Source organism: Manis pentadactyla, chromosome 9 (assembly GCF_030020395.1).
Source record: "Manis pentadactyla isolate mManPen7 chromosome 9, mManPen7.hap1, whole genome shotgun sequence".
NCBI lineage: Eukaryota > Metazoa > Chordata > Mammalia > Pholidota > Manidae > Manis > Manis pentadactyla.
The window spans coordinates 86,041,238-86,068,322 of NC_080027.1; the positions used below are offsets into that span (position 1 = coordinate 86,041,238).

The 27,085-nt window shown below is 38.0% G+C and overlaps 1 protein-coding gene across 16 annotated transcripts in view; it reads right to left on the bottom strand.

Moving 5' to 3' along the window:
* Positions 1-27,085, bottom strand: part of PHF21A (PHD finger protein 21A) — a 265,112-nt gene that overhangs the window by 46,006 nt on the left and 192,021 nt on the right. For 12 of the 16 annotated variants that reach the window (XM_036891883.2, XM_036891880.2, XM_057507605.1 and 9 more), the window contains 3 exons: positions 12,701-12,883; positions 3,648-3,899; positions 2,372-2,461 (listed from right to left, as the gene is read on the bottom strand). In XM_036891883.2, coding sequence (XP_036747778.1) covers positions 2,372-2,461; positions 3,648-3,899; positions 12,701-12,883 — 525 coding nt within the window. The remainder of the gene's footprint in view (positions 1-2,371; positions 2,462-3,647; positions 3,900-12,700; positions 12,884-27,085) is intronic. The other 4 variants (XM_057507609.1, XM_057507612.1, XM_057507610.1 and 1 more) reach the window with 2 other exon arrangements.

Genomic DNA, 27,085 nt, shown 5'->3' on the forward strand with positions numbered 1-27,085 from the left:
TGTAGGCAAAATCCTTCCCTGCTATGTATGAGAGTTTCACCCTTAGGTGACTCTCTAGCTCTGTTCCCCTGGAAACCTGATAGGGTAAGAATGTCAACTATGTTACCAGGCAACACTGCTTATGGTAAAAATGACCCTTCACTGCTAAACTGAATCTGAATGGGGAGGATTATAAATACTTTGATGGGCCACCTTGCTTATGGCTTCCCAAAGCGGGGTGACTTGCAACTGGGTATGTCCATTGTGGGGAACTTGAAAGTCATGCCTATGGAATTGTTACAAGATATATTTGGTCCCTGTGAGGCAGAGGCTTCTATGTGAGGCTGGCTCTCCTACTGCCCTGATAAAAGAGCTCCTTTCCCCACACCTGAATCATCCCTGGACAGCTGTAGTGACTGCTATCAGAGCTACCATAGGGACTCCCACTGAAGAAAACTGCCTGATGCTGTCTGTTGGCAAGCTTTAGTTTCTGTCCTTTGTTGTTCCAAGTAGACTGGTGTCAAGTGTGGCCCCTGAAAGTCTTGTGAGTCTGAATGTTAGCTGAACTTAAGATAACCTTGTAGGGGCTGCTGCAGACCCACAGTAGAAAATACATTTCACAATGTAACTAATACACACATACAGATATATATCTATAGCTCTATAAAACAAAAACTTCATGAAACAATACTTGTGTGCTATGTAATCTAGTATTTCTGACTGTTTTGTTCATTTTATTTAGAAACTCTGGTTACAACCCATTAAATTGATTTAATAGCCTACTAATGGGTCATAACACACCATCTGAAAAACATGGAACAAACCTTAGATTCCTTATTTTTAAAAACTTTTAATACCTACTTTCAAAGGGTTGTTGTGAGGATTAAAATAGATAACCCAAGTAAAGCACCTAGCATAGTAAGTGACACATAGTAAGATTCTCTAAAGCATTAGCTATTATTATTGTTTGCAATGTCTTAACTCTTCTTCATGCCCAGTCTCGACAATTTCCAATCTGTTCTCTACACAGTAGGAAGAAGTACTTTTCTAAAACAACAATCTGATCATGTTAAGTACTGTTTGAAATGCTTTATTAGATTCCCACTGTTCCTGGGAAGGCCCAAATTCCTATATAGCCTACAAGGTTCTACAGGCTCTGGCCCACTGGGCTTCTCCAGTCTCACCTTTTACTCTAGCCAGAGTCAGCCACATGGTCCACTGTGCTCAGCCACACCAAATCTCCTTTGGTTCCTTAAGCTTCTATGAATTTCTCTATTCTGGGCTTGTGCTTCTGTGCCCTCTGCCTCGGACATTTTTATTCTTCCCTCAAAACCTTGTCAGGCTAACTTTACCAGGATTTTAAGTCTTAGATTGAATATCAACTCTTCAAGGAAACTTTCTGTAATACTCTTAAGAAAGAGTTGGGTGTTCTTCCCATGTGGTCTCAGGCTTCCCTGTACTTCCCATGATGGACACTATAATTGCTTGTATATGTGTTTTAAGTTCTCTGAGGGCAGAGAACTGTCTGTCTTGAAAATTGGCATATCCATAATGCTAGGTTCCTTTTTTGATACACAAGGTATTTATTAAGGATTTATCTGATAAATGGCTGAAATCATCTTACCTTATGTTAATTAGCACTGGCTATTCCCTCCCCTGGGATAATTCAGAAATCACTTATGGTCACTGACCACAAAATCCCTTTCTCTTCTTTCTGTCTGAAACTTGGGACCTCAGATAGGAACTCCCAGCAACTGGACCAGGCAAGTCAACTCCCTTCAAGGCCCACACTAGGGCAATCCTGACCTGCCATGAAAATGATGAACTCAGCTCAAGTGCTAGAAGAATACTCTGAGGAGCATACAGACAGACACAGATGCTTGGGCCTAGGTAAAAAGCTCCCTGTGTAGACTCCTAGTCTAAATCTTAATAAGCAAAGCTCTGTGTTTAAGTATGGTGCTCAATACTATCACTTTCCAGAGTAGAACTGAATGGCTTCCCTTTCGGTTTAGCTGCTCTTTGGCTTCCCTATTCTCTTTGGTAGATGGAGGGGGGGAAAGTGGTAATTGCATTTCTTCCTCACTGGCAGGCAGGTTTTGGCTAAATTCTTCCAGTATATTAACATTATAAGGTTTAAAATAGTGGTATCTTATTTTAAACTTAAGAAATTTTCCTTTTCTTCATATCTCCCTGCTACTGCCTTTGGTCATTGCTAAGAAACCCTGATGATAAAATAAGCTTCTCCGTGGTATAGAAATCGGCAGCTAGAATCTTTATCTAAGTGGGATCTGAATACAGCTGAGTTGACAAGCAAATTATAGGCTGCTCAGAAAGGGCCCGGAGGATTTTTGTCTTAAAAATCTATCACTGGGCTTGTCATTGGTTTACTCACCTGTGGAAGAAAGTTTGGACGTGGAGTGAGTCTGGGAGGGGGGATAAACTGTGGTACTTTGATGGGCTGAGGAGGTGTTGCCTGAACCTGCTAAAATATGGGAAAGATAAATAAACCAAAGAGGGCAATAATTGTTCAATAAATATCAAAGCTAGGCATTCATAAAGTATTTTCAGCATCACTATTCCGCTCATTGTACAATTAGCCTTCTGAATTAATACTGCCTTAAGAAAACATTTTTATTCTCCTACCTGCATGCTTTACTACATAAAGTGAGCCAATCACATTTGTTTCCTTACATATCTAATGTAGAACAAAGCAGGCTTGCCAACCCTAGACAAATTCCTTTGACACTCAAGAACTGTTGCACTTGTTTATTTTAAAAATCAAGACTAGATCCAAAGTAAAATCAATCATGCTGCCTGACCAAATTTTTTTTTCTTAATATATCAACTTAATCTAACAGTGAATGGCTTTATTCCTTTAGGGAATTTTATAACTCTCAGCATCTGGCTGAGTTACCTGGTTGCTTCTCTAATTCTGGGTAAGTGGTGAAGTTTGACTTTACTGCTCTCTGGTTTAAATCATCATTAGCCATCATTCAAAAGCTACCAAAGAACTCGTAGCTGCCATTTTAGAACAGACTTTTAAACCACAATTTGGGTATATTTTCTCCAAGATTCACAGAATACCAGTTTCTAAATGGTTTTACTCTAGAAATCTCATGAACAATTTTTGTTCAACTACTTCCTTCAAGCAATCTTTTTTAGAGACCTTGGACATGGACACTGTTAATTTGTGAATTTCTTGAATGTTTTTAAAGTGCTCCAACTAACTCTGGTACTTTCTGGGTGCAGTCAATTTCAAGGGTCAGTGAACTATGAGAATTCAGCAAGGAGTTTTCCCCAAATTGGTAATATAGCACCAGAGAGTGTAAACACCCAAGTTTCACAGGAAGGACTATAGATAACATGTAGGGAGAGAGACCTGAAACAGTGTGTATGCTTTTGTGAAGGACACTTTCCCCTCCTCAAGTCAAGTCATGCTTTGACCTCAGATAATGCACTGAGTGTGTTTTGGTCCTTGATGTCAAGTTACCTCTGCAGTTATTTGAGAAGACAGTAGGAATGCCATTCAGCCCTGAAGGGGAATTTCGTATGGTAGAAGAGGGATGGAAACTGAAAAATCCAGCAGAAGCATACAATGGATATACTCTACAAATGCATATCCTGAACCCTCTCATGTGGACACACATGAGTAGCAGCTGCTGGCTTACCAGAGTGACTGTGTTTTTTGCCACAATTTGGACAGCCTCTGCCCCTGGCCCAGTGACCTTACTAGACGTCTGGAGGTTGACTGGTGTGTTCTGCACATCAGTGCTGAGCACAGTCTTCTGACTGTTGATGGCGGTCACCATAGCAATGGTAGGTCGCTGGCCCACAACAGAGGCAGGCATAGTCGCAGTTGCTGCTTTCAAGACGAGAGGTAGTGTCTTTGTGGTAATCATAGAAGCTGTAGTTACAGTCTTCTAAGAGACATAGAAAACAGACATTAGGACACTACAGTGTGATCCTGTTGATATGCTGCTAACCCCACCCCAGAAGAAAGCAAAGCAGTAATTCTCATAATCAACCAAATTTCTCAGTACATTTCTTTTGTGTACATGAAGCACACTTCTTACTACAGGGAAAGACAATCTCTACTTTGCCAGAGTTCTCAAATTTAGCTTTAAGTTCATAGTAATAACTGTAGATTAAGATGGGCACAAGGTTTTCAACAATGAATGGAGTAGGTTTACAGATTTAGAGTATGAGTGTGTACCTATTCTAGTTTTTCAAATTATTTGCTTACTCTTAATTTAAACTTTGTAGAAGTTGCAAATCAATGAGATACACACTATCTCTATCCTTAATTGTTACAACCTCATCAGTATGAAGAAAGTCATCATGTAGTTTTGGTTATTTGCCTCTTTTGACATAAAGGCTGAGATGAAAGGACAGGATCTTTTCATTCTTTTGGGCATCACCCCGGAGAGGGGGAAGGAGACTCATACGAGGATCAGCACGATTGTCACTTCAGAGGCACTGAATCCCAAACTACAGATAATGAAGCCTGTTAACCAACTAGTACAGTACATAGCAGTGATTGATACCAAAGGTATGAGTCACTACCCATAATCTTTTCCCTAAGGAACTGCTATAGAAAGTGATCAAAGATCCAGTGAAATGTGACAACGTGGAAACAAACACCTTTGTTTCAAAAAGCCTTATAGACCAAGAGAGTGAACAGAGGTGGGAAGACTTGACTGATGCTCTATAATTGCTATTGCAGTTATGTAACTATTATTCTAGACTTCTTGCTAGAGTAACTAAAGGAGCCATTTACAAAACAACAAAACAAGCAACCTTATTACACAGCATACACATCTATCCAGGGCTACTAGTTACTCAAGACACCAGTGTTTCAGGAACATGAAAATTTATCTGGTCCAACTTACTGGTTCTGATTTTGATACTACTCTACTTTTTTCTTCTTAAGGAATACTTGCACTGTTCAATACGGTAGCTACTAGCCACCTATGACTATTTAAATTTAATTAAAACACCAGTTCCTCACACACTAGCCACATTTCAGTGTTTAACAGCCATATGTGGCTAGTGGCTATCAAATTGGAGAGTGGAAATTTCCAGTGCTACAGAAGATTCTATTGTACAGCAATGCATTAGACGAGTGAAAATGATCCCACTCTCCCGAAAACAGATTTGGATAAAACCCCTTGTGAATTTGTGTATCAGTGTCTATATAAAGTAATTGTGTATTAAGTTGTTTGGTTCTAGGTAATTCTTTTTTTGTGTGTGTGAATACATTTTATTTTACTTATGTTTTTGTGTATATATCCATACATCTAGAATATCTAGATGGGACACAAAAAACTGATACAAAGGGACTAAGAAGGAGGAAACCTTATTTACCATATACCTTTTGCACTGTTTGAAAACTTATTTTACCATGTGCACATTTTGCCTTTTACAAATGTTAGGGCACCAGCAGGAAAAACTGCCTATGTAGTACTCCATGGTTTACTAAGCACTTTTATTTCCATTGTTTCCTGTGGTGCTCACCCCATTTTATGTATTTATTTTTATTAGAGTATCATTGATATACAATTTTATGAAGGTTTCACATGAAAAACATTGTGATTACAACATTCACCCGTATTATCAAGTCCTTACCCCCTCATTGCAGTCACTGTCTATCGGCACAGTAAGATGCTATCGAGTCGTAACTTGTCTGTGCTGTACTGCCCTCCCTGTGACCTACCTGTATTGTGTTTGCTAATTATGATGCCTCTTAATAATCTCTTTCTTCCTCCCTCCCTACCCACCCTCCCAACCCCTCCTCTTTGGTAACTGCTAGTCCCTTCTTGGAGTTTGTGAGTCTGCTGCTGTTTTGTTCCTTCAGTTTTGCTTTGTTGTTATACTCCACAAATGAGTGAAGTCATTTGGTACTTGTCTTTCTCCGCCTGGCTTATTTCACTGAGCATAATATCCTCTAGCTCCATTCATGTTGTTGCAAATGGTAGCATTTGTTTTCTTCTTATGGCTGAATGATATTCCATTGTGTATATGTACCACATCTTCTTTATCTATTCATCTCTTGATGGACACTTAGACTGCTTGCATTGGCTATTGTAAATAGTGCTGTGATAAACATAGGGGTGCATATGTCTTTTTGAATCAGGGATCTTGTTTTCTTCAGGTAAATTCCTAGGAGTGGAATTACTATGTCAAATGATATTTTTAGTTTTAGTTTTTTGAGGATCCTTTATACTGTTTTGCCCAACTGCTGAACTAATTTACATTCCCACCAGCAGTGTAGGAGGGTTTCCTTTTCTCCACATCCTCGCCAGAATTTGTTGTTGTTTATCTTTTGGATGGTGGCCATCCTGTCTGGTGTGAGGTGATATCTCATTGTGGTTTTAATTTGCATTTCCCTGATGATAAGTGATGTGGAGCATCTTTTCATGTGCCTATTGGCCACCTGAATTTCTTCTTTGGAGAAGTGTCTGTACAGATCCTCTGCCCATTTTTTAATTGGGTTATTTGCTTTTTGGGTGTTGAGGCATGTGAGTTCTTTATACATTTTGGGTGTTAACCCCTTATTGGATAAGTTGTTTACAAATATATTCTCCCATAGTGTAGGATGCCTTTTTGTTCTGCTGATGTTGTCCTTTGCTGTACAGAAGCTTTTTGGTTTGATATAGTCCTACTTGTTCATTTTTTATTTTGTTTTCCTTGCCTGAGGAGACGTGTTCAGGAAAAAGTTGCTCATGTTTATATTCAAGATATTTTTGCTTATGTTTTCTTCTATGAGTTTTATGGTTTCATGACTTACAATTCAGGTCTTTGATCCATTCCGAATTTATGTTTGTGTATGGAGTTAGACAATAATCCTCTTACATGTAGCTATCCAATTTTGCCAACACCAGCTGTTGAAGAGGCTGTCTTTTCTCCACTGTATATTCATGCCTCCTTCATCGTATATTAATTGGCCATATATGTGTAGGTTTATATCTGGGCTCTCTATTCCCTTCCATTGATCTATGGGTCTGTTCTTGTGCCAGTACCAAATTGTTCTGATTACTGTGGCTTTGTAGTAAAGCTTGAAGTTAGGAAGCATAATCCCTCCAGTTTTGTTCTTCCATCTCAGGACTGCTTTGGCTATTCAAGGTCTTCTGTGGATCCATAGGAATTTTAGAACTACTTGTTCTAGTTCATTGAAGAGTGCTGTTGGTATTTTGATAGGCATTGCACTGAATCTGTGGATTGCTTTAGGCAGAATGGCCATTTTGACTGTATTAATTCTTTCTATCCATGAGCATGGGATGTATTTCCACTTATCGGTGTCATTAATTTCTCTCAAGAGCTTCTTGCAGTTTTCAGAGTACAGGTTTCATCTCCTTGGTTAGGTTTATTCCAAGGTATTTTATTCTTTTTGATGCAATTGTAAATGGAATTGTTTTCCTGATTTCTCCTTCTGCTAATTTGTTGTTAGTACATAGGAATGCAACAGATTTCTGTGTATTAATTTGTATCCTGCAACTTTACTGAATTCAGTTATTAGTTCTAATAGTTTTTTGGTGAAGTCTTTAGGGCTTTCTGTATATAATATCATGTCATCTGCAAACAGTGACAGTTTAACTTCTTTTTTACCAATATGGATGCCTTTTATTTCTTTGTGTTGTCTGATTGTTGTGGCTAGGATCACCAGTACTATGTTGAATAGAAGTGGTGAGAGTGGGCATCCTTGTCTTTGTTTCCAATCTTAGAGGAAAAGCTTTAGCTTTTTGCTGTTAAGTGTGATGTTGGCTGTGGGACTGCCATATATGGCCTTTATTATACTGAGGTACATACCCTCTATTCCCATTTGGTTGAGAGTTTTTATCATGAATGGATGCTGAATTTTGTCAAATGCTTTTTCAGCATCTATTGAGATGATCATGTGATTTTTGTCCTTTTTGTTGATGTTGTGGTTCTAGGTAATTCTTTATTTCCATTTTCTGCCTTAAACACACACACATTATCAGATCTTTTAATGTATTTTTTTTCTTGTAGCCAAAAAATTTAATGATCTGGCTTCATCTATCCCATCATAGCCTAATCAACAATCCTTATTAATGCTTGTGACTAAAATCACCCAAATCTGTTTCCTTTTCTCTAAGTCAACACCACAGGAGTGCTTATTCTCTTTGCCATTGCCTCCTCAATTGTGAACTGGGAGAAAAGGGGAACACTGATGTTTATTTGGGGGGCTGGCAGGTCATCTACTATTAGTTATAAAAACCAAATAAAAGCTAAATGCTACTTATCATTAGAAAAGTTACACTAGTATAGCTGCAAGGACTGACTTTACATTACCAGCTATTTGTAACAAATGTTCTTATCCCAGTATGATATTAGCTCTATCTTTCAATTTAAAACATTTAAATGAAAAGAACTTTTGAAGTGGTAAGCAAGTCATACCATATGACATTCAATCCTGGTGCCACCACAGATTATGGAAGTAAAGCTCTAATCAGCAGAATTCATTGACATGGATTTTAAAAACAGTTGTGCATGTCAGGGAAGACAGTGTAGCTCAGAGAAGACAAATAGGGACTCTGTGGCATCTTACTACACTGATTGACAGTGACTGCAATGGAGTATGGGGGGTACTCGATAGTAAGGATGAATGTAATAACCATATTGTTTTTTTTGTGAAACCTTCATAAGAGTGTATATCAATGATACCCTAAAATAAATAAAAACAAAAACAGTTGTGCATGTTATTACTGCTTTAAAAGAGGTCAATGTACTTTTGTTTGAAGCATCCTGGGTTCAGAAATCAGGTAAATCACCAGTATTTTGAATAACTTTCAAGTAACTAATCTAAAAAAAAAGTGAGTAAAACCTCAAACCCACCTGAATTATATACTGACCATTAACTGCAACACTTAAAAAACATTGAAACCTAACAAGTTTGTTCATGTCTTAGGTTAGCATTTTTATTCTCTTTTATCAATATGTAGTTGTGGCTAATTTCACTACATGTATTTTAGCAGCTATATAACTCTTTGTATATATAGGCAGAAGACCTAATACTATATGCATCAATGAAAAGTTTTTGAGGAATAGTTACTATTTCTTGACATCAGATGCTAACACAGGTATTGCTCAGATCTTTACTCCTGGTCTGGTGTTTGTTCTATTCTAAATACTAGGGAACATAAACCAAACTCTCGGGGTGTTAGAGTTAGATGACAAAGAGAATCTAGAATTTTGAAATCCAAGCCTAGTGAAAACATCTGAATTCTTCTGGCAGGAAGTAGAGAAGACACACAGAGGAAAGGTATCTAACAACAAAGAAAACTAGTTTTATGGAAGCTTTGATCAGTTCTTGGCTGGTTGATGTCCAAGTATGATTACCTTCAAGATAAGGTAGCAATTTTTCCAGTTTCATGAAGGGGCTCTTTAATTTTGGCAAAACCTAAACTGCATAAACTAGAAGTTAATGTATAAATACACGGCAAGAAGCACTAACAGGAAAATCCTTTTTAATATTTTTGGTAAGTTACGATTGTTGTTTCCTTACAAAGCACTAAGGTACTGATTTAAAACAGACTCCAATGTACAAATCAGAACACAGAAGGATAATTATTATGGGCTATAATTAATTTCCACATCTACTCTAGACTATTTCTTTGTTTAAATTTGAATGGAAGGTAATTGTTGCATACTCAAACAACTACAAATAGAACCCCCACTTTTTGTCTATAGGGTTTACTTTGTTTTATTAACTACATGCTTCTATACATCTGTATTACATCATTAAAAATGACAGGGTCGTGTATATAAATTCAGGGTATCCCTGCATTCAGTTGTTCGATTCTTTCATGTCTTTCTGTAGACTGGACAAATTTCAAAATACATATAACAAGTGTGAGTTGGAGTTAACTAAATAAAAGGAACTGGTTCCCCTACTCTCCTATGCCTTGGTAGATGTTAATCAATCATCTGACTTAGAATACAAACCTTTCTCTTCTGAGCATCTCCTTTCTGCCCATTGCTGATTGCTTCTTAATAGTTACTTCTTTCTGAACTTAAATATTTAATATATGCCATATACTACCTCTTCCCATTTGCCTCTGAATTTATGAACCTTTATGATTCCCCATGACTGCCAAAAACCCCAGAAGTTTTATCATGCTTCCATAAGCTAGCCTCCTCTCTGGCTTTATCCCCCTCTCCATCATTTCCTGGAATCCACACTCCAGCCATATCAGCCTCCTTGCTATTCCCAGGGCTAGCATTCACTCTTTCAACTCCATGCTTTTGCTCACATTGTTCTCTACACCTGTTATGCTCTTACCCTTCTGGTCTATCACTGAAACTCACTTACTTGTCAAGGCCCTGCTTAAATGCCACCTCCTTTATGAAGTATCTCTGATCCCTTGAGTCAAAATTACTCTGGTATTTTCACAGTTCTTTCTTGGTACTTTCATTTTATTCTCCTTTGTTAGCTGTTTTTATCTTCTCCTTCTCTAAATGCTTTAAATTCTTGAAGACAGAAAGTCTGTCTTAAATGTGAATCTATCTTCTCTACATTTCCTAGTACAGTGTGTGCATATAATAGAGACTTAATAATATTTACAGAATGAATGAAAATAATTATCATAATGTACCAGATTCTAGGCAGGGACCATTACAATTTCTTTGTATAACAGAATCTAGCACATGGAGAGTGCCTAATAAATACTGATTGACAGTTTACAGTAAAACAAAAAAAAAGCCAAAAAACTTACAGCATCTTTTGGCTTTTAACACTAAATATTTGTACTAAATGAAACAAAATAATATAAAACAAGTTTTAGCTGAATCAATTAATGTATCAATGGGCTACCAGATGGACAGATGCCACGTAAGACTGTTTTGGGAAAGCCCTAGGCTCCTCACTGCCATCATGCCAAAGCAGCACAGAAGTCTGATTACCAGGGAAGGGAATAGCTACTATAAATATCAGGTAAGTATTTTGTCTGATTTGTACCACTTGGTAAATTACCTGAACTGAAAGTTTCCATGTATAAAGAGTGAAAAGACTCCTACATTCCATGAAACAATGAATTCTACCACACTCCTTCCATTTAAATACACTTTCTGATCAAATTGTACTTTGGAAAGAGAACAACCTAATCCAACTGTTTAAAACTCCAACACAAGTAATTTGATAAACGATCTTTCAGAAGAAATGCAGGTCCTGGTCAGGGAGTTTTAAAAGTCAGTTTGAATGCTTGATTTCCAAATTGTTTTGGGGTGGAGACTAGGGTAAAACTGATGTAGGCTGCTCTAGCTATCTGGTCTATAATAGGGATTCTTGTTTTTCCTTCTTTGTCACTTTATATAATGTTGGCATTTCTTTTTTTCTTATTGTGCAGCAATATAGAAGAGTAGTGAATGGACAGATTTTTCAGCCAGATTATCTGGGTTCAAGTCTTGGCTCCACCATATACTACTTACATGATTTTAGGTAATTAGTTAATCTCTCTGTGTCTTTTCTGAAAAAGAAGTGGCAATAATAATAATAATAATGCCCTCCTTATTAGGATTAGAGTAAGTATTATGTATGCATGTAAAGCATTTAGGACAGTGCCAGTATATAGTAACCTCTACTAAATGTTAACTATCTTTAGGAATCTCTAGTATTTTTGTTAAGTAATGCATTCTTCATTTGCAAAATGTTGCAGGTTAACCAGTCCAATAACCACAAATAGTGAATAACCAAGTAAACTATCATCTTTTTCTCTACATATAAAGACACAGTGAAGACTTGGTGTTGGTAGTAAGAGATATCCATGCTTAGGTTTCAAAGTATTCAAAAGTCCTTGAAATCATGCGTAAAAATGAGTATATTTTGTATTTTTCCCAGAGGCGGTTCCACAGCTTACAACAGAGCCTTAAAGGGGGGGGTTCTGTGACCACCAAGAACCACTGTTCAATTGTCCCATTTTAAAAGGTATGTCCACATTACACATAGGTGTGTGGAGAGCAAGCATGGATAATTTTCTAATTGAATGTCGTTAACCAAATATGCCCTTTTTGTAACTTAACTGCCTCATTACCCTTACATTATATGCTAGTTTAAATGCCCTTTTCAGTAAAAAGTCTTTGCACAGCTATACCAAGTTAGAACATTAGTAAGCTTCCACTTCTTAGTTCTTGTTTTGACCTGCAGCTTCTGCTTCAAATTTCCTTCAGTGTATTAGAACAGATCCACACTCTCATGAATATGGACTTAGAAATGAGTATTTTGTTTCTATGAATAATGGAATACATCACCCTTCTGGATGCCTCTTTCTATCTGGTTTCAAGGTCACAGATCCTGGAATATCTCCATGTCTAACTGCTAAGAATTGCAGAAAAACAATTCTAGAAGAGGTAGAGTCACAAAGACTTTTAGAACAAGTGCAAATAAATAGTTTCAGAACTTCAAAATAAGACTGTAATTCTGTTCTAATAGAGAAAAGCAATTTTTCTTTGTCACTACCTACCTTTTCTCTTTTCTTTGGACAAGTGTGAAATCATTTAACTTTTGCTCCTACTTCAGTAATGTTATTTCCTTCTGTCAATAAATTTCAAGCGATTCTTATCCCAGTTTATAGTATAAAAAAGTAGCCAAAATAACTTCTGTTTAGTGCTAGTTGGGCTCAGTATAGTGTGAAACTGGACCCAGTCCTACGTGCCCAATGGCAAGTCCATCTTTAGCGTGAAACCCGAGGCTCTGTGCACACTGTACCTGGGAAGCGGTCAGGCCAGGGGAGGGCGTGGCCGGCTGGGTGTGGTGGTGGTACTGCTGTGGCTGCAGCTGCGGCGCCGTGTGCAGCTTGTTTTCAGATTGTGGCAATGGCTGTATTTGGAACTTGTCCGGTTGTTCCTGCTTTACTATCAGGTTCTTCCGTAGCTGTTCAACTACTCTTTTCTACCAAATGAAAACAAAAAGAAAGTAAATCAATCAGAATATTATTCTACCAGCTGTATAAAATATGTAGTCTGTTACTAGCTTATCTGCAACTTGTTACATCTAAAATTTACAGATTCGATATATGAGGAGAAACTGATGGCATAAGGAGTGTTTTATATATAAAGGGAAACTGAGCCACACAGATGAGAAGAAAAACTAACAGAGGTCACAAAACAGAGTTCATTCAGATTTCTTGACTGTCATTAGCTTAGCCAGCTAGGCCAGAAGGGTGGTAGAGCGCAGCAGTGAAGATGTGACTCTGGAGAGAGAATGCCTCAATTCACATTTCAGTTTTGCTACTTACTGGCTATATGATATTGGTCAAGTTACTTAATCTATCTGTGCCTGAATTTCATGTTCTGTAAAATGAGGTGGTTAAACAATATGCTTATGTTTCTCATAAGTACCAAACAAGCAACCAGATGTGAAGTACTCAGAACTGGCACACTGTTGGTCATTCTTTTTTTTTTGCATCTGGTCACATAGATACCAGTCATACTAATTTTTATTAATCAAACAAACATCATATGTCTATCTGAGTTTCAAACATTAAACAGATTTTTGAACAAAGAAACCTTGACCTCAGACATAGGCAATAATAAACATTCTAAAGTATAAATATGTATAACTCATGAGCAGGACTTCTTTGCTGGGATAGGATCAGCAGAGATGCACACATTTGTTTAGGCAGAGTAGGGACTTGGTTGTATGGGATGAAAATTTAAAATTAATGTTTCTTGAATTTTCTAGACCTTGTTCAAATCCAAGAAAACTGTGATTTTGATACTTTCACTACTATAATAATACATGTCAACAGAATGTAAACTCCATGAGGATAAGGACCTATTTTGCTGTATCAAGTATAAAACTATACTCTGAGCTTCAAACTATGAGACTAAGTAATTTCTCATCATGTGATGTGTAAGTAAAGTGATGGAACTGAACAGCAGCAAATGACTTAGAGAATATATAATATAATAGCCATCTGAGTCAGACTTGGGTTCTTCCCATCCCCTCCACCTACCCCCACACTAATGGCTAGAAGAAAGTATAAGCAGCACTCCCCTCATACATTTTCAAGTGAGTTCACCAGCTCAGACTTGCTATTTCTGATACAGATGATAAATGGAGAAAAAGAAGTGAATGAAGATCTTTAAATAAAGGGTTAAGTGAAACCATAGGAGTAAACATAGGAGTAAGTTGATTTGCAAATTCCTGCTTATGATTCTAAACAACTTCATTGTACATATTCTTTAAAGAATTCAAATCTTGTTTAACGTATTTGAACATTAAAATATTTATAATATGCATTTTAAAAAACTTTAAATAAGTCAATACAATATACATTCCTGAGAGAATTTTTAATATTTTTATTATTGATTCTTTTTAGGCAATGAAAATATCACTTAAAGGCCAATTGTTGGGGGAAGGTCTGCTATACTTTATACTCTGCTAGCATTTCTTCTTTTTCTCCTTTTTTTAAAATTAAAGTATCATTGATATACAATCTTATATTGGCTTCAAATGTACAACACAGTGGTTTAATAGTTACCCATATTATTAAATCCTCATCCCCTCTAGTGCGGTTATTATCTATCAACATAGAAAGATGTTACAGAATCACTGACTATATTCTCCATGCTGTACTACCGTCCCAGTAGCACTGTTTCTTGGTTATACATTAAAAAGTAAAAAAGGGGATGCAGAGTCCAAGGTTTTTGTAGAAACCATCTGCAGCACAATAAAAATGCAAATTAATAAAAATATCAAATGCTTATAAAAATTAACTTTCAAGTCTTCAAAATCCTATTTCTCAAGTATAAAAGGCATAATTGAACTGATTGGGTTTTAGGTGAAGGACAAGTATTATGGTGGTACTATGGATAATTCTGAGTAGATTTTACATGTAGATTTTACTCCTTGGTTACTGCCAGAAGAACATTTAGAAATTTAACAATTAAATAATTATTTAGAATTGCTTTCAGTCCTCCTCCCCGAATACAATCAGCATTAATCAAACATATTAACAAACTGGCTAAAGTGGAGCAGCAGCCAGAGAAAGGGACTCCAAGAACATTTACCAAAAACCCCAGCTCAAATCAGGGGAGGAGAGAACCCAGGAAGAAATAATACAACACAGTTGTGAAATGTGACACCTGCCAAAAAATAACTTTTAACAAAAACAGCACAGGAAACTAAATAATTATTATATGAGGCACAAAAGGAAAAGGTATTTTTCTCTTCTACAGCCATCCTTAGGAAATACAGTGTGCTCTCCTACTCACTGTCTAACTGGGGTAAACTAGAAGCAAGAGACAAAGCCTGGAACCCGTTCCCAGTGTTAGTACAATAGAAGGCAACAGTGGGGGAAAGAATGAGAAAGGGATGCAGGATACAGTAGTCCGCAGCCATATGGCAGAGCCAGGTGAGAACCAATCAGAAGCAGAATCAGGAAAGTGAGAGTCAGAGTGAGCCACTTCGCATTCACAACTGTTCCTCCCTCAGGACCTGAAACAAAGCCTGTGGAACCTGTGGAGTGGGGCAGGGGTTTGTCCAGGGGCAAAATACTTACAAACTATATTAGTCCTTCAGAAGAGGGGAGAAACATAAAGAAGAAAGAAAGAGAGCACAAGTGCTGTGCAGATTGGACACAGGTAAGATCATATAAAATTCATGTAAAACTTCCTTTGAAATAAGACTCTGGTATAGTTCAGAGTGCCACTCAGAAATGCATTGCCTCTGCGCTCCTTGCGGCCCTCACCAGAAGATCAGAAAAATACCAAGCTCATAGTTGTGCATGTCTATGAAATGTTTTAAAAAATCGAGGTTTGGGGGAAGCACTTAAGTATCTATCACTGCATTTTGAAAACCAACAATCTAAAGTTAGGTGAGCTCTGTTCCTTAGGTGTACAGAAGCCCTGCACACTCTTTTTTAAGAACTGGCTAATAAAGGAGAGTTGATCTACATATTAGCTGGCTTTTCTAAGTCCCACAATCCAGTCTTGCTCTAGATCAGTCTTGCAGCTCTGGCAAACACAACAGTCACATCAACTTTGTCAGGACCCTCCTCTGGGTCAGTACCAGTTTTGAATGACAGCAAGAAAATACAGCTATAATATTTCATGAATCTTAGCTATGTGGTATTAAGCAAAGTTCTTAAGTATCCTCTCATCTGCACGGAAGTGAGCCTATACTTTTACTATTTTAAACAAAGGAAACCACGATTTCTGCTTCATTAATGAAGGTTATACAAAATAAACAATTTGGTATTTTCAATGTTATTCACATATACAGGAGGACTTTTAAATGTAGCTGATTATCTTAGTATATTATCCTGAAGTTGTGAGAAAAGGCTAAGTCTCACAAACTGGCCATTCACCATACGCTAACAAGTTAAGGAAAGTTAAAAGGAGAAAAAAATGAAAGAAATGGAAAAAGGAAAAGCTGGAAAGAATGAAAACAGAAGAGAGGAAGAAAAAAAATCTAAGAACTATCATCTTCTCTCCTTAATGTATTTTCTACAAACAACAGGCATTTGGAATGGCTGGTACCACCCCCTTCAATTAATCCATCTGTCAAGAACTGCTCCATAAACCCAGCATGCAATTCCAAGCCTCAGATTCCCCTGACATTCACATCACTAGGTTTCATGAGGGCGTGTTCAGGCAGAAGAGTTCACAGAGCCTTTGACACTTCAAGTCACAGTTTCTGAGACAGGTAGTCACAGTGATCAATAATGTGACATTCAGTGATACTATCAATGTGTTCACACAACAGCAAGACAGATCCCAAAGAAAAATACAGAAGTTTATAGGTCTGATTCAACAGAAAGCCAGGCTCTTTTTTCTGCTATTTAAGTCAATCATTCCAAGTCCCATGGTCTTGGTCAATACAGAAAGGAGATGGGAGAGATGGAAAGCCAGCCCTCAGCCCTCCAAGCAAGCCACCAGTTTATTTCCATCAAATTCTCACACAAATTTTAGTCTCTCAAAAGGAACTCCAAGCACAAAAGCCTGCCCTCCACAACTGAATGTCTCTACTTTTCCACACAGTCACTCACTCAACTTGTTTGCATTCTATTCTGTAGTATGTTTTATAACTATGAGAGAAACACCCACTCTGACATCTTATATAGTATATTGCCTTAAAAATTTATCCTTTTTTCCTCCATGAATTAACTACACAATTTGAAAAACCTTCACCCTTTATATCAGAGGCTGATAGAGACTTGTAACTTTTCATAAATCCAGAAAGTCATGAACAAACCTTATCCATCTTCATACCTAAAATACAGTGAAAAATCTTTTCAGGTTTCAGACTTGGAAATTGTTCGAATGAAACCAGGGATACTAAATTTTTTTGTGGGCAGAAAAACTGACATGGAGAAATTTACATTTGTTAATGAAATCAGAATTTACTCAAAGAAGAAAAAATACCCTACTGTCCAACATAAATTCAACGACTGCATTTATAAGTTACACCAATATTCATCAACACTGAAAACATAGGAAGGAGATATGATGGCAGCCTTCAGAACTGCCCACAACTACCTCTATCACCACGAAAAGGCAGAAGAATTTGATCCAGACCAGAATCACACAGACATCCTTCCCTGAGAGGAAACCTGGGGAGATAGACTTAACCAATCTTCCTGAAAAAGAATTCAATAATTATCCTCTAAAGAATAGGGTATGTGTTACGGGCCTAACATTAATGATAAAATTATAATCCTTAGGGCCAAGATGGCGGCGTGAGTAGGGCAGCAGAAGTCTCCTCCCGAAACCTTTTATATTTTTGAAAATACAACAAATACAACTATTCTTAAAAGAGAGACCAGAAGATACAGGACAACAGCCAGGCTGCATCTACATCTGTGAGAACCTAGCACCTCACGAAGGGGGTAAGATACAACCTGTGGCCCAGCAGGACCTGAGCGCCACCCCTACCCCAACTCCGAGGAAGGAGGAGAGGAGTCGGAGTGGGGAGGAAATGGGAGCCCAGGACTGCTAAATACCCAGCCCTAGTCATCCGCACTGGGAGCACAGACACACAGTGCATGGTGAGCTGGAAACTAGGGAAACGCAACAGTAAAAGCTGCGAGTGGTTTCCCACAGCCGGTGCCCTGGGGACAAAAGAAAAGCGAGTGCTTTTTGAAAGTCTTAGAGGGACAGGAGCCTCACAACAGGACGGAAATGTCCCGGCACACTCAGCTCAGCAGCTGGGAATCCTGGGGGACTCAGGGAGCTCTAACCCCCTGGGTGTCAGTGCAGCTCTGAGACCCCTCACGGTGATAAGCAGCCTCCCATCCATTATCCCTCTGGCGTGGCCCTGCCATAGCAGAACAGGAGCCTGAGACCGGCCATGCCACAGTAGCCACACAGCGCTTCCTCCATAGCGGCCCAGGCAAGAATCAGAGACCCCATCTGCACACAGCTGCCCAGAACAAGCCGCTAGGATTCACTATTCTCCCAGGAGAGGAAGGTGAAGAGCAGCAGGAAGGGACTTTATTCTCCCAGCTGACACACACGAACTGCCCACGACTACCTCTATCGGCATGAAAAGGCAGAAGAATTTGATCCAAACCAGAATCACACAGACATCCTCCCCTGACAGGAAACCTGGGGAGACAGACTTAACCAATCTTCCTGAAAAATAATTCAAAATAAAGGTCATAACCATGCTGATAGACTAGAAGAGAAATATGCAAGAGCTAAGGAGGGAGAATTCAGAAATAAAGCAATCTCTCAAAGGACTTAAAAGTAGAATGGAAGAGGTGCAGTGGCCGTTAATGGAATAGAAATCAGAGAACAGGAACACAGAGAAGCTGACGCAGAGAGAGATAAAAGGATCTCCAGGAATGAAAGAATATTAAGAGAACTATGTGACCAACCCAAAAGGAACAATATTCCCATTATAGGGGTACCAGAAGATGAAGAGAGAGAAAATGGGATAGAAAGTGTATTTGAAGAAATAATTGCTGAAAACTTCCCCAAACTGGGAGAGGATATAGTAGCCCAGACCACGGAAGCACACAGAACTCCGAACACAAGGGACCCAAGGAGGACAACACCAAGACACATAATAATTAAAATGGCAAAGATCAATGACAAGGACAGAGTGTTAAAGGCAGCCAGAGAGAGAAAAAAGGTCACCTACAAAGGAAAACACATCAGGCTATCATCAGACTTCTCAACAGAAATCTTACAGGCCAGAAGAGAATGGCATGATATATTTAATGCAATGAAACAGAAGGAACTTGAACCAAGGACACTGTATCCAGCACAATTATCATTTAAATATGAAGGAGGGATTAAACAATTCCCAGACAGGCAAAAGTTGAGGGAATTTGCCTCCCAAAAACCACCTCTACAGGGTATTTTAGAAGGACTGCTCTAGATGGAAGCACTCCTAAGGCCAAATAGATGTCATGAGAAAAAAGAAAATCACAGCAAAGAAAGCAGAACAATCAAATACTAACTAAAGGAAAAAAAAATAATAAACTACCAACAAAAGCAGTCAAAAGAAACACAAAAGAACATAAAATAAAACACCTAAAATAAAAAGGATGGAGGAGGAGGAATAAGAAGGGAGAGAAATAAAGAATCATCACACTGTGTTTATAATACCTTAATAAGAGAGCTAAGTTAGACAGTAAGATAGTAAGGAAGCAAACCTTAAACATTTGATAACCATGAACCTAAAGCCTACAATGGCAGTAAGTACATATCTTTCAATAATCACCCTAAATGTAAAGGGACTGAACGCACCAATCAAAAGACACACAGTAAAATAATGGATAAAAAAGGAAGACCCATCTATATGCTACTTACAAGAGACTCACCTTAAACCCAAAGACATGCACAGACTAAAAGTCAAGAGATGGAAAAAGATATTTCATACAAACAATAGGGAGAAAAAAGGAGGTGTTGCACTACTAGTATCAGACAAAATAGACTTCAGAACAAAGAAAGTAACAAGAGACAAAGAAGGACATTACATAATGATAAAGGGGTCACTCCAACAAGAGGATATAACCATTATAAATATATATGCTCCCAATACAGGAGCACCAAAATATGTGAAACAAATACTAACAGAATTAAAGGAGGAAATAGAATGCAATGCATTTATTTTAGAAGAATTCAACACACCACTCACTCCAAAGGACAGATCCACCTGACAGAAAATAAGTAAGGACACACACAGGCACTGAACAACACACTAGAACAGATGGACCTAATAGACATCTATAGAACTCTACACCCAAAAGCAACAGGATACACATTCTTCTTAAGTGTACATGGAACATTCTCCAAAAGAGACCACATACTAAGCCACAAAAAGAGCCGCAGTAAATTCAAAAAGATTGAAATTCGACCAACCAACTTCTCAGACCACAAAGGTATAAAACTAGAAATAAATTGCACAAAAAAATCAAAAAAGCTGACAAACACATGGACGCTTAACAACATGCTCCTAAATAATCAATGGATCAACGACCAAATCAAAAGAGAGATCAAGCAATATATGGAAACAAATGACAACAACAACACAAAACCCCAACTTCTGTGGGATGCAGCAAAAGCAGTTTTAAGAGGGAAGTATATAGCAATCCAGGCATATTTAAAGAAGGAAGAACAAACCCAAATGAATAGTCTAATGTCACAATTATCAAAATTGGAAAAAGAAGAACAAATGAGGCCTAAAGTCAGCAGAAGGAGGGACATAATAAAGACCAGAGAAGAAACAAACAAAATTGAGAAGAATAAAACAATAGAAAAAATGAATGAAACCAAGAGCTGGTTCTTTGAGAAAATAAACAAAATAGAGAAGCCTTAGCCAGACTTATTAAGAGAAAAAGAGAATCAACACACATCAACAGAATCAGAAACGAGAAAGGAAAAATCACGACGGACCCACAGAAATACAAAGAATTATTAGAGACTATTATGAAAACCTATATGCTAACAAGCTGGAAAACCTAGGGGAAATGGACAACTTCCTAGAAAAATACAACCTTCCAAGAATGACCCAGAAAGAAACAGAAAATATAAACAGACCAATTACCAGCAACGAAATTGAATCAGTAATCAAAAAACTACTCAAGAACAAAACCCCTGGGCCAGACGGATTTACCTCATAATTTGATCAGACATACAGAGAAGACATAACACCCATTCTCCTTAAAGTTTTCCAAGAAATAGAAGAGGAGGGAATACTCCCAAACTCATTCCATGAAGCCAACATCACCCTAATACCAAAACCAGGCAAAGACCCCACCAAAAAAGAAAAGTACAGACCAATATCCCTGATGAACGTAGATGCAAAAATACTCAACAAAAAGCATTCGACAAAACTCAACATCCATTCATGATAAAAACTGTCAACAAAATGGGCATAGAGGGCAAGTACCACAACATAATAAAGGCCATATATGATAAACCCACAGCTAGCATCATACTGAACAGTGAGAGCCTGATAATTTTTCCTCTGAGATCGGGAACAAGACAGCGATGCCCACTCTCCCCACTGTTATTCAATGTGGTAATGGAGGTCCTAGCCATGGCAAACAGACAAAACAAAGAAATACAAGGAATCCACATTGGTGAAGAAGAAGTCAAACTGTCACTATTTGCAGATGACATGATATTGTACATAAAAAACCCTAAAGACTCCACTGCAAAACCACTAGAACTAATATCGGAATACAGCAAAGTTGCAGGATACAAAATTAACACACAGAAATCTGTAGCTTTCCTATACACTAAAAATGAAGTCATAGAAAGAGAAATCATGAAAACAATTCCATTCACAATAGCATCAAAAAGAATAAAATACCTAGGAATAAACCTAACCAAGGAAGTGAAACACCTATACACTGAAAACTATAAGATACTCTTAAGAGAAATTAAAGAGGTGACTAACAAATGGAAACTCATCCCATGCTCCTGACTAGGAAGAATTAATATTGTCAAAATGGCCATCCTGCCCAAAGCAATATACAGATTTGATGCAATCCCTATCAAATTACCAACAGTATTCTTCAATGAACAGGAATAAGTAGGTTAAAAATTCATATGGAACCGTCAAAGACCCTGAAGAGCCAAAGCAAACCTGAGAAGGAAGAATAAAGTGGGGGGGGGGGATCTCGCTCCTCAACTTCAAGCTCTACTACAAAGCCACAGTAATCCTACACTGCTGGTGGGAATGTAAATTAGTTCAGTCATTGTGGAAAGCAGTATGAAGGTTCCTCAAAAACTCAAAATAGAAATACCATTTTACCCAGGAACTCCACTCCTAGGAATTTACCCTAAGAATACAGGATCCCAGTTTGAAAAAGATATATGCACCCCTATGTTTATCGCAACACTATTTACAATAGCGAAGATATGGAAGCAACCTAAGTGTCCATCAGTAGATGAATGGATAAAGAAGATGTGGTACATATACACAATGGAATATTACGCAGCCATAAGAAAAAAACAGATCCTACCATTTGCAACAACATGGATGGAGCTAGAGGGTATTATGCTCAGTGAAATAAGCCAGGCAGAGAAGGACAAGTACCAAATGATTTCACTCATCTGTGGAGTATAAGAACAAAGGAAAACTGAAGTAACAACACAGCAGCAGAATCACAGAACCCAAGAATGGACTAATAGCTACCAAAGGGAAAGGGACTGGGGACGATAAGTGGGAAGGGAGGGATAAGGGCGGGGAAAAAGAAAGAGGGCATTACGATTAGCATGTATAGAGCATGGGGGGGCACAGGGAGGGCTGTGCAACACAGAGAAGACAAGTAGTGATTTTACATTATCTTACTATGCAGATGGACAGTGACTGTGAAGGGGTATGTGCGGGGGACTTGGTGAAGGGGGGAACGTAGCAAACATAATATTCGTTCTGTAATTGTAGATTAATGATACCAAAAAAAAATACATCAAGAGGATCATACACCATGACCAAGTGGGATTCATCTCAGGGATGCAAGGATGGTACAACATTGAAAAATCCATCATCTCCATAGATGCAGAAAAAGCATTCAACATCCATTCATGATAAAAACTCTCAACAAAGTGGGTATAGAGGACAACTACCTCAACATAATAAAGGCCATATATGATAAACCCAAAGCCAACATCACACTTAACCATGAGAAGCTGAAAGCTTTTCCTCTAAGATCGGGAACAAGACAGGGATGCCCACTCTCCCCACTGTTATTCAATATAGCACTGGAGGTCCTAGCCACGCCAATTAGACAAAACAAAGAAATACAAGGAATCCACATTGGTAAAGAAGAAGTCCAACTGTCACTATTTGCAGATGACATATTGTACATAAAAACCCTAAAGACTCCACTCCAAAACTACTAGAACTGATATTGGAATACAGCAAAGTTGCAGGATACAAAATTAACACACAGAAAGCTGTGGCTTCCCTATACACTGACAATGAACCAATAGAAAGAGAAATCAGGAAAACAATTCCATTCACAATTGCATCAAAAAGAATAAAATACCTAGGAATAAACCTAGCCAAGGAAGTGAAAGACCTATACAATGAAAACTACAAGACACTCTTAAGAAAAATTAAAGAGGACACTAACAAATGGAAACTGATCCCATGCTCTTGGCTAGGAAGAATTAATATCGTCAAAATGGCCATCCTGCCCAAAGCAATCTACAGATTCAATGCAATCCCTATCAAATTACCAACAGCATTCTTCAACGATCTGGAACAAATAGTTCAAAAATTCACATGGAACCACTAAAGACCCCGAACAGCCAAAGCAATACTGCGAAGGAAGAATAAAGTGGGGGGGATCTCACTCCCCAACTTCAAGCTCTACTACAAAGCCACAGTAATCAAGACAATTTGGTACTGGCACAAGAACAGACCCACAGACCAGTGGAACAGAATAGAGTCTCCGGACGTTAACCCAAACATTAATTAATATTCAATAAAGGAGCCATGGACATACAATGGGGAAATGACAGTCTCTTCAACAGTTGGTGTTAGCTAAACTGGACAGCTACATGTAAGAGAATGAAACTGCATCACTGTCTAACCCCACACACAAAAGTAAATTCGAAATGGATCAAAGACTTGAACATAAGTCATGAAACCATAAAACTCTTAGAAAAAAACATAGGCAAAAATCTTTTAGACATAAACATGAGTGACCTCTTCTTGAACATATCTCCCCGGGCAAGGGAAACAAAAGCAAAAATGAACAAGTGGGACTTTATCAAGCTGAAAAGCTTCTGTACAGCAAACGACACCATCAATAGAACAAAAAGGCATCCTACAGTATGGAAGAATATATTCATAAATGACGATCCGATAAAGGCTTGAACTCCAAAATATATAAAGAGCTCACGCACCTCAACAAACCAAAAGCAAATAATCCAATTAAAAAATGGGCAGAGGAGCTGAACAGACAGTCCGCCAAAGAAGAAATTCAGATGGTCAGCAGATACATGAAAAGATACTCCACATTGCTAGTCATCAGAGAAATGCAAATTAAAACCACAATGAGATATCACCTCACACCAGTAAGGATCGCCACCATCCAAAAGACAAACAACAACAAATGTTGGCAAGGTTGTGGAGAAAGGGGAACCCTCCTACACTGCTGGTGGGAATATAAATTAGTTCAACCATTGTGGAAAGCAGTATGGAGGTTCCTCCAAAAGCTCAAAATAGAAATACCGTTTGACCCAGGAATTCCACTTCTAGGAATTTACGCTTAGAATGCAGTAGCCCAATTTGAAAAGGACAGATGCACCCCTATGTTTATCACAGCACTGTTTACAATAGCCAAGAAATGGAAGCACTCTAAGTTTCCATCAGTAGATGAATGGATAAAGAAGATGTGGTACATATACACAATGGAGTATTATTCAGCCGTAAGAAGAAAAGAAATCGTACCATTTGCAACAACATGGATGGAGCTAGAGGGTATTATGCTCAGTGAAATAAGCCAGGCGGAGAAAGACAAGTACCAATTGATTTCACTCATATGTGGAATATAAGAACAAAGGAACAACTGAAGGAACAAAACAGCAGCAGAAACACAGAACCCAAGAATGGACTAACAGTTACCAAAGGGAAAGGGACTGGGGAGGATGGGTGGGAAGGGAGTTAGAAGTGGGGGGAAGAAGAAAGTGGGCATTATGATTAGCATGTATAATGTGTGGGGGAAGGCATGGGGATTGCTGTGCAACACAGAGAAGACAAGTAGTGATTTTACAGCATCTTACTATGCTGATGGACAGTGACTAATGGGGTATGTGGGGGGGACTTGGTGAAGGGGGGAGTCTAGTAAACATAATGTTCCTCATGTAATTGTAGATTAATGATACCAAAAAAAAATGTTAACCGATAAAAAAGAAAAAAAAAAACAATCCGTAGTAAAACGTATGTGTTGTTTAAAGGAAAAAAAATTAAGCGAGGATTCCACCATTTTATGAACAAAAACACAGGGAAAAAAAGGAACAAATAAAAAAGAAGCTCCTTCTTACTGCAGTAGATAAAATTCAATGGGAAAATACACACTGAAGTGATTAGAGGGAATGTTCCAGGAGAGACACATGGGACAGAATTCTGACAGAGGAGGAGGAGAGGGAATATTGGTGGCAGCCGCTTTAAAAATATATTTAGCTAAAAATAACTGCATTTTATTTCTTTTGTAAGGCCCAGAAGGTTTTCCTCCAACTCTCTTGACATTCAGTTTCAGGGTTAGAAATAGACAAATAGCTTCTAACCTTTTAAGACTTTTTAAAAATAGGATTTACCCTTTAAAATAAACCACCTGTCTGACAGAAGCAGTATCTACAACCTCATACAATGAACTATGTATATTGTCTACTAAAATGGATTTGTTTGGTCTTGGGACAGTTGAAAACATAGATAATTATTTTATAGTTCTGTAAGGGGTCATGGAATTTGTACAGTACAATATAAATTAATTAAGGAATAGCAGCAGTTGCAATTATCAAGAGTTTTTTTTTATAAACTTCAAAATTCTCTCAATGGTTGCTTAACAGATGGTAGAGAATGCATATGTCATAGTACTGATTACACTTGTGCTTACAATTTTTAATTAAAAAATGTTCTTTGGGGTTTACTGTTCCTTCAAAATACACACACACATAAACACACACAGACACATGCTGATATTTACTTCAACAGGTTTTACATCCAATCTCCACAGATTAGACCTTTTATTCCTATCAATGGGATTTATATTCCATCTCCATAGGGGACTAGACACTGTATTTGACAGCCTGATTGAAACGCAGTTTACATTTTTCTTTAGTTTATTCACAGTCTAACAGATAAACTCAACCCCTCCTTAGGTATGACTATAGAAGAGTGCTAAGACTGCTATAGCCAAATCTTGCCAAAATCTAGGTACCCTTCTAAGAAACTGGGGACTGCCTTTCACCTGCATCATATAAGAAAAGAGTGTAGCTGCTGTACTCAAGAGAGGTGTGGCCCCTGGAGAACTACAATTCTCTAATATGTAATGTTCAGAAACTAGGGCAAAATAGCATAAACACAGAGGCTCACTAAAAAAGAGCATTACATACTGGGAATGGCAGTTGTAATACCTTTCTCTATAATAGGACAAAGGAAGCCAAAATCAGAACCCAGTAGGCTTACATTTAAGTTCTCTGTGTTTCTCTGAAGCACTAAGCTATATTGTCCTGCTTGATTCAGAAAAATATTTAAGATCAAATTAACTAATGGTGGGGAATGCTTAGGAAACTGTTGAGGGCAATGTAAACATAAGAGATGATAACCAATAAATTATAGATTCTCTAGTATAAATTTTTTTTACATTTTTTATATTGGTATCATTAATGTACAATTACATGAGGAACATTATGTTTACTAGGCTCCCCCCATCATCAAGTCCCCCCACAAACCTTATTACAGTCACTGTCCATCAGCGTAGTAAGATGCTGTAAAATCACTACTTGTCTTCTCTGTGTTGTACAGCCCTCCCAATGCACCCCCACACATTATACATGCTAATCATAATGCCCACTTTCATTCCCCCTCCGTATCCCTCCCTTCCCACCCATCCTCCCCAGTCCCTTTCCCTTTGGTAACTGTTAGTCTATTCTGGGTTCTGTGTTTCTGCTGCTGTTT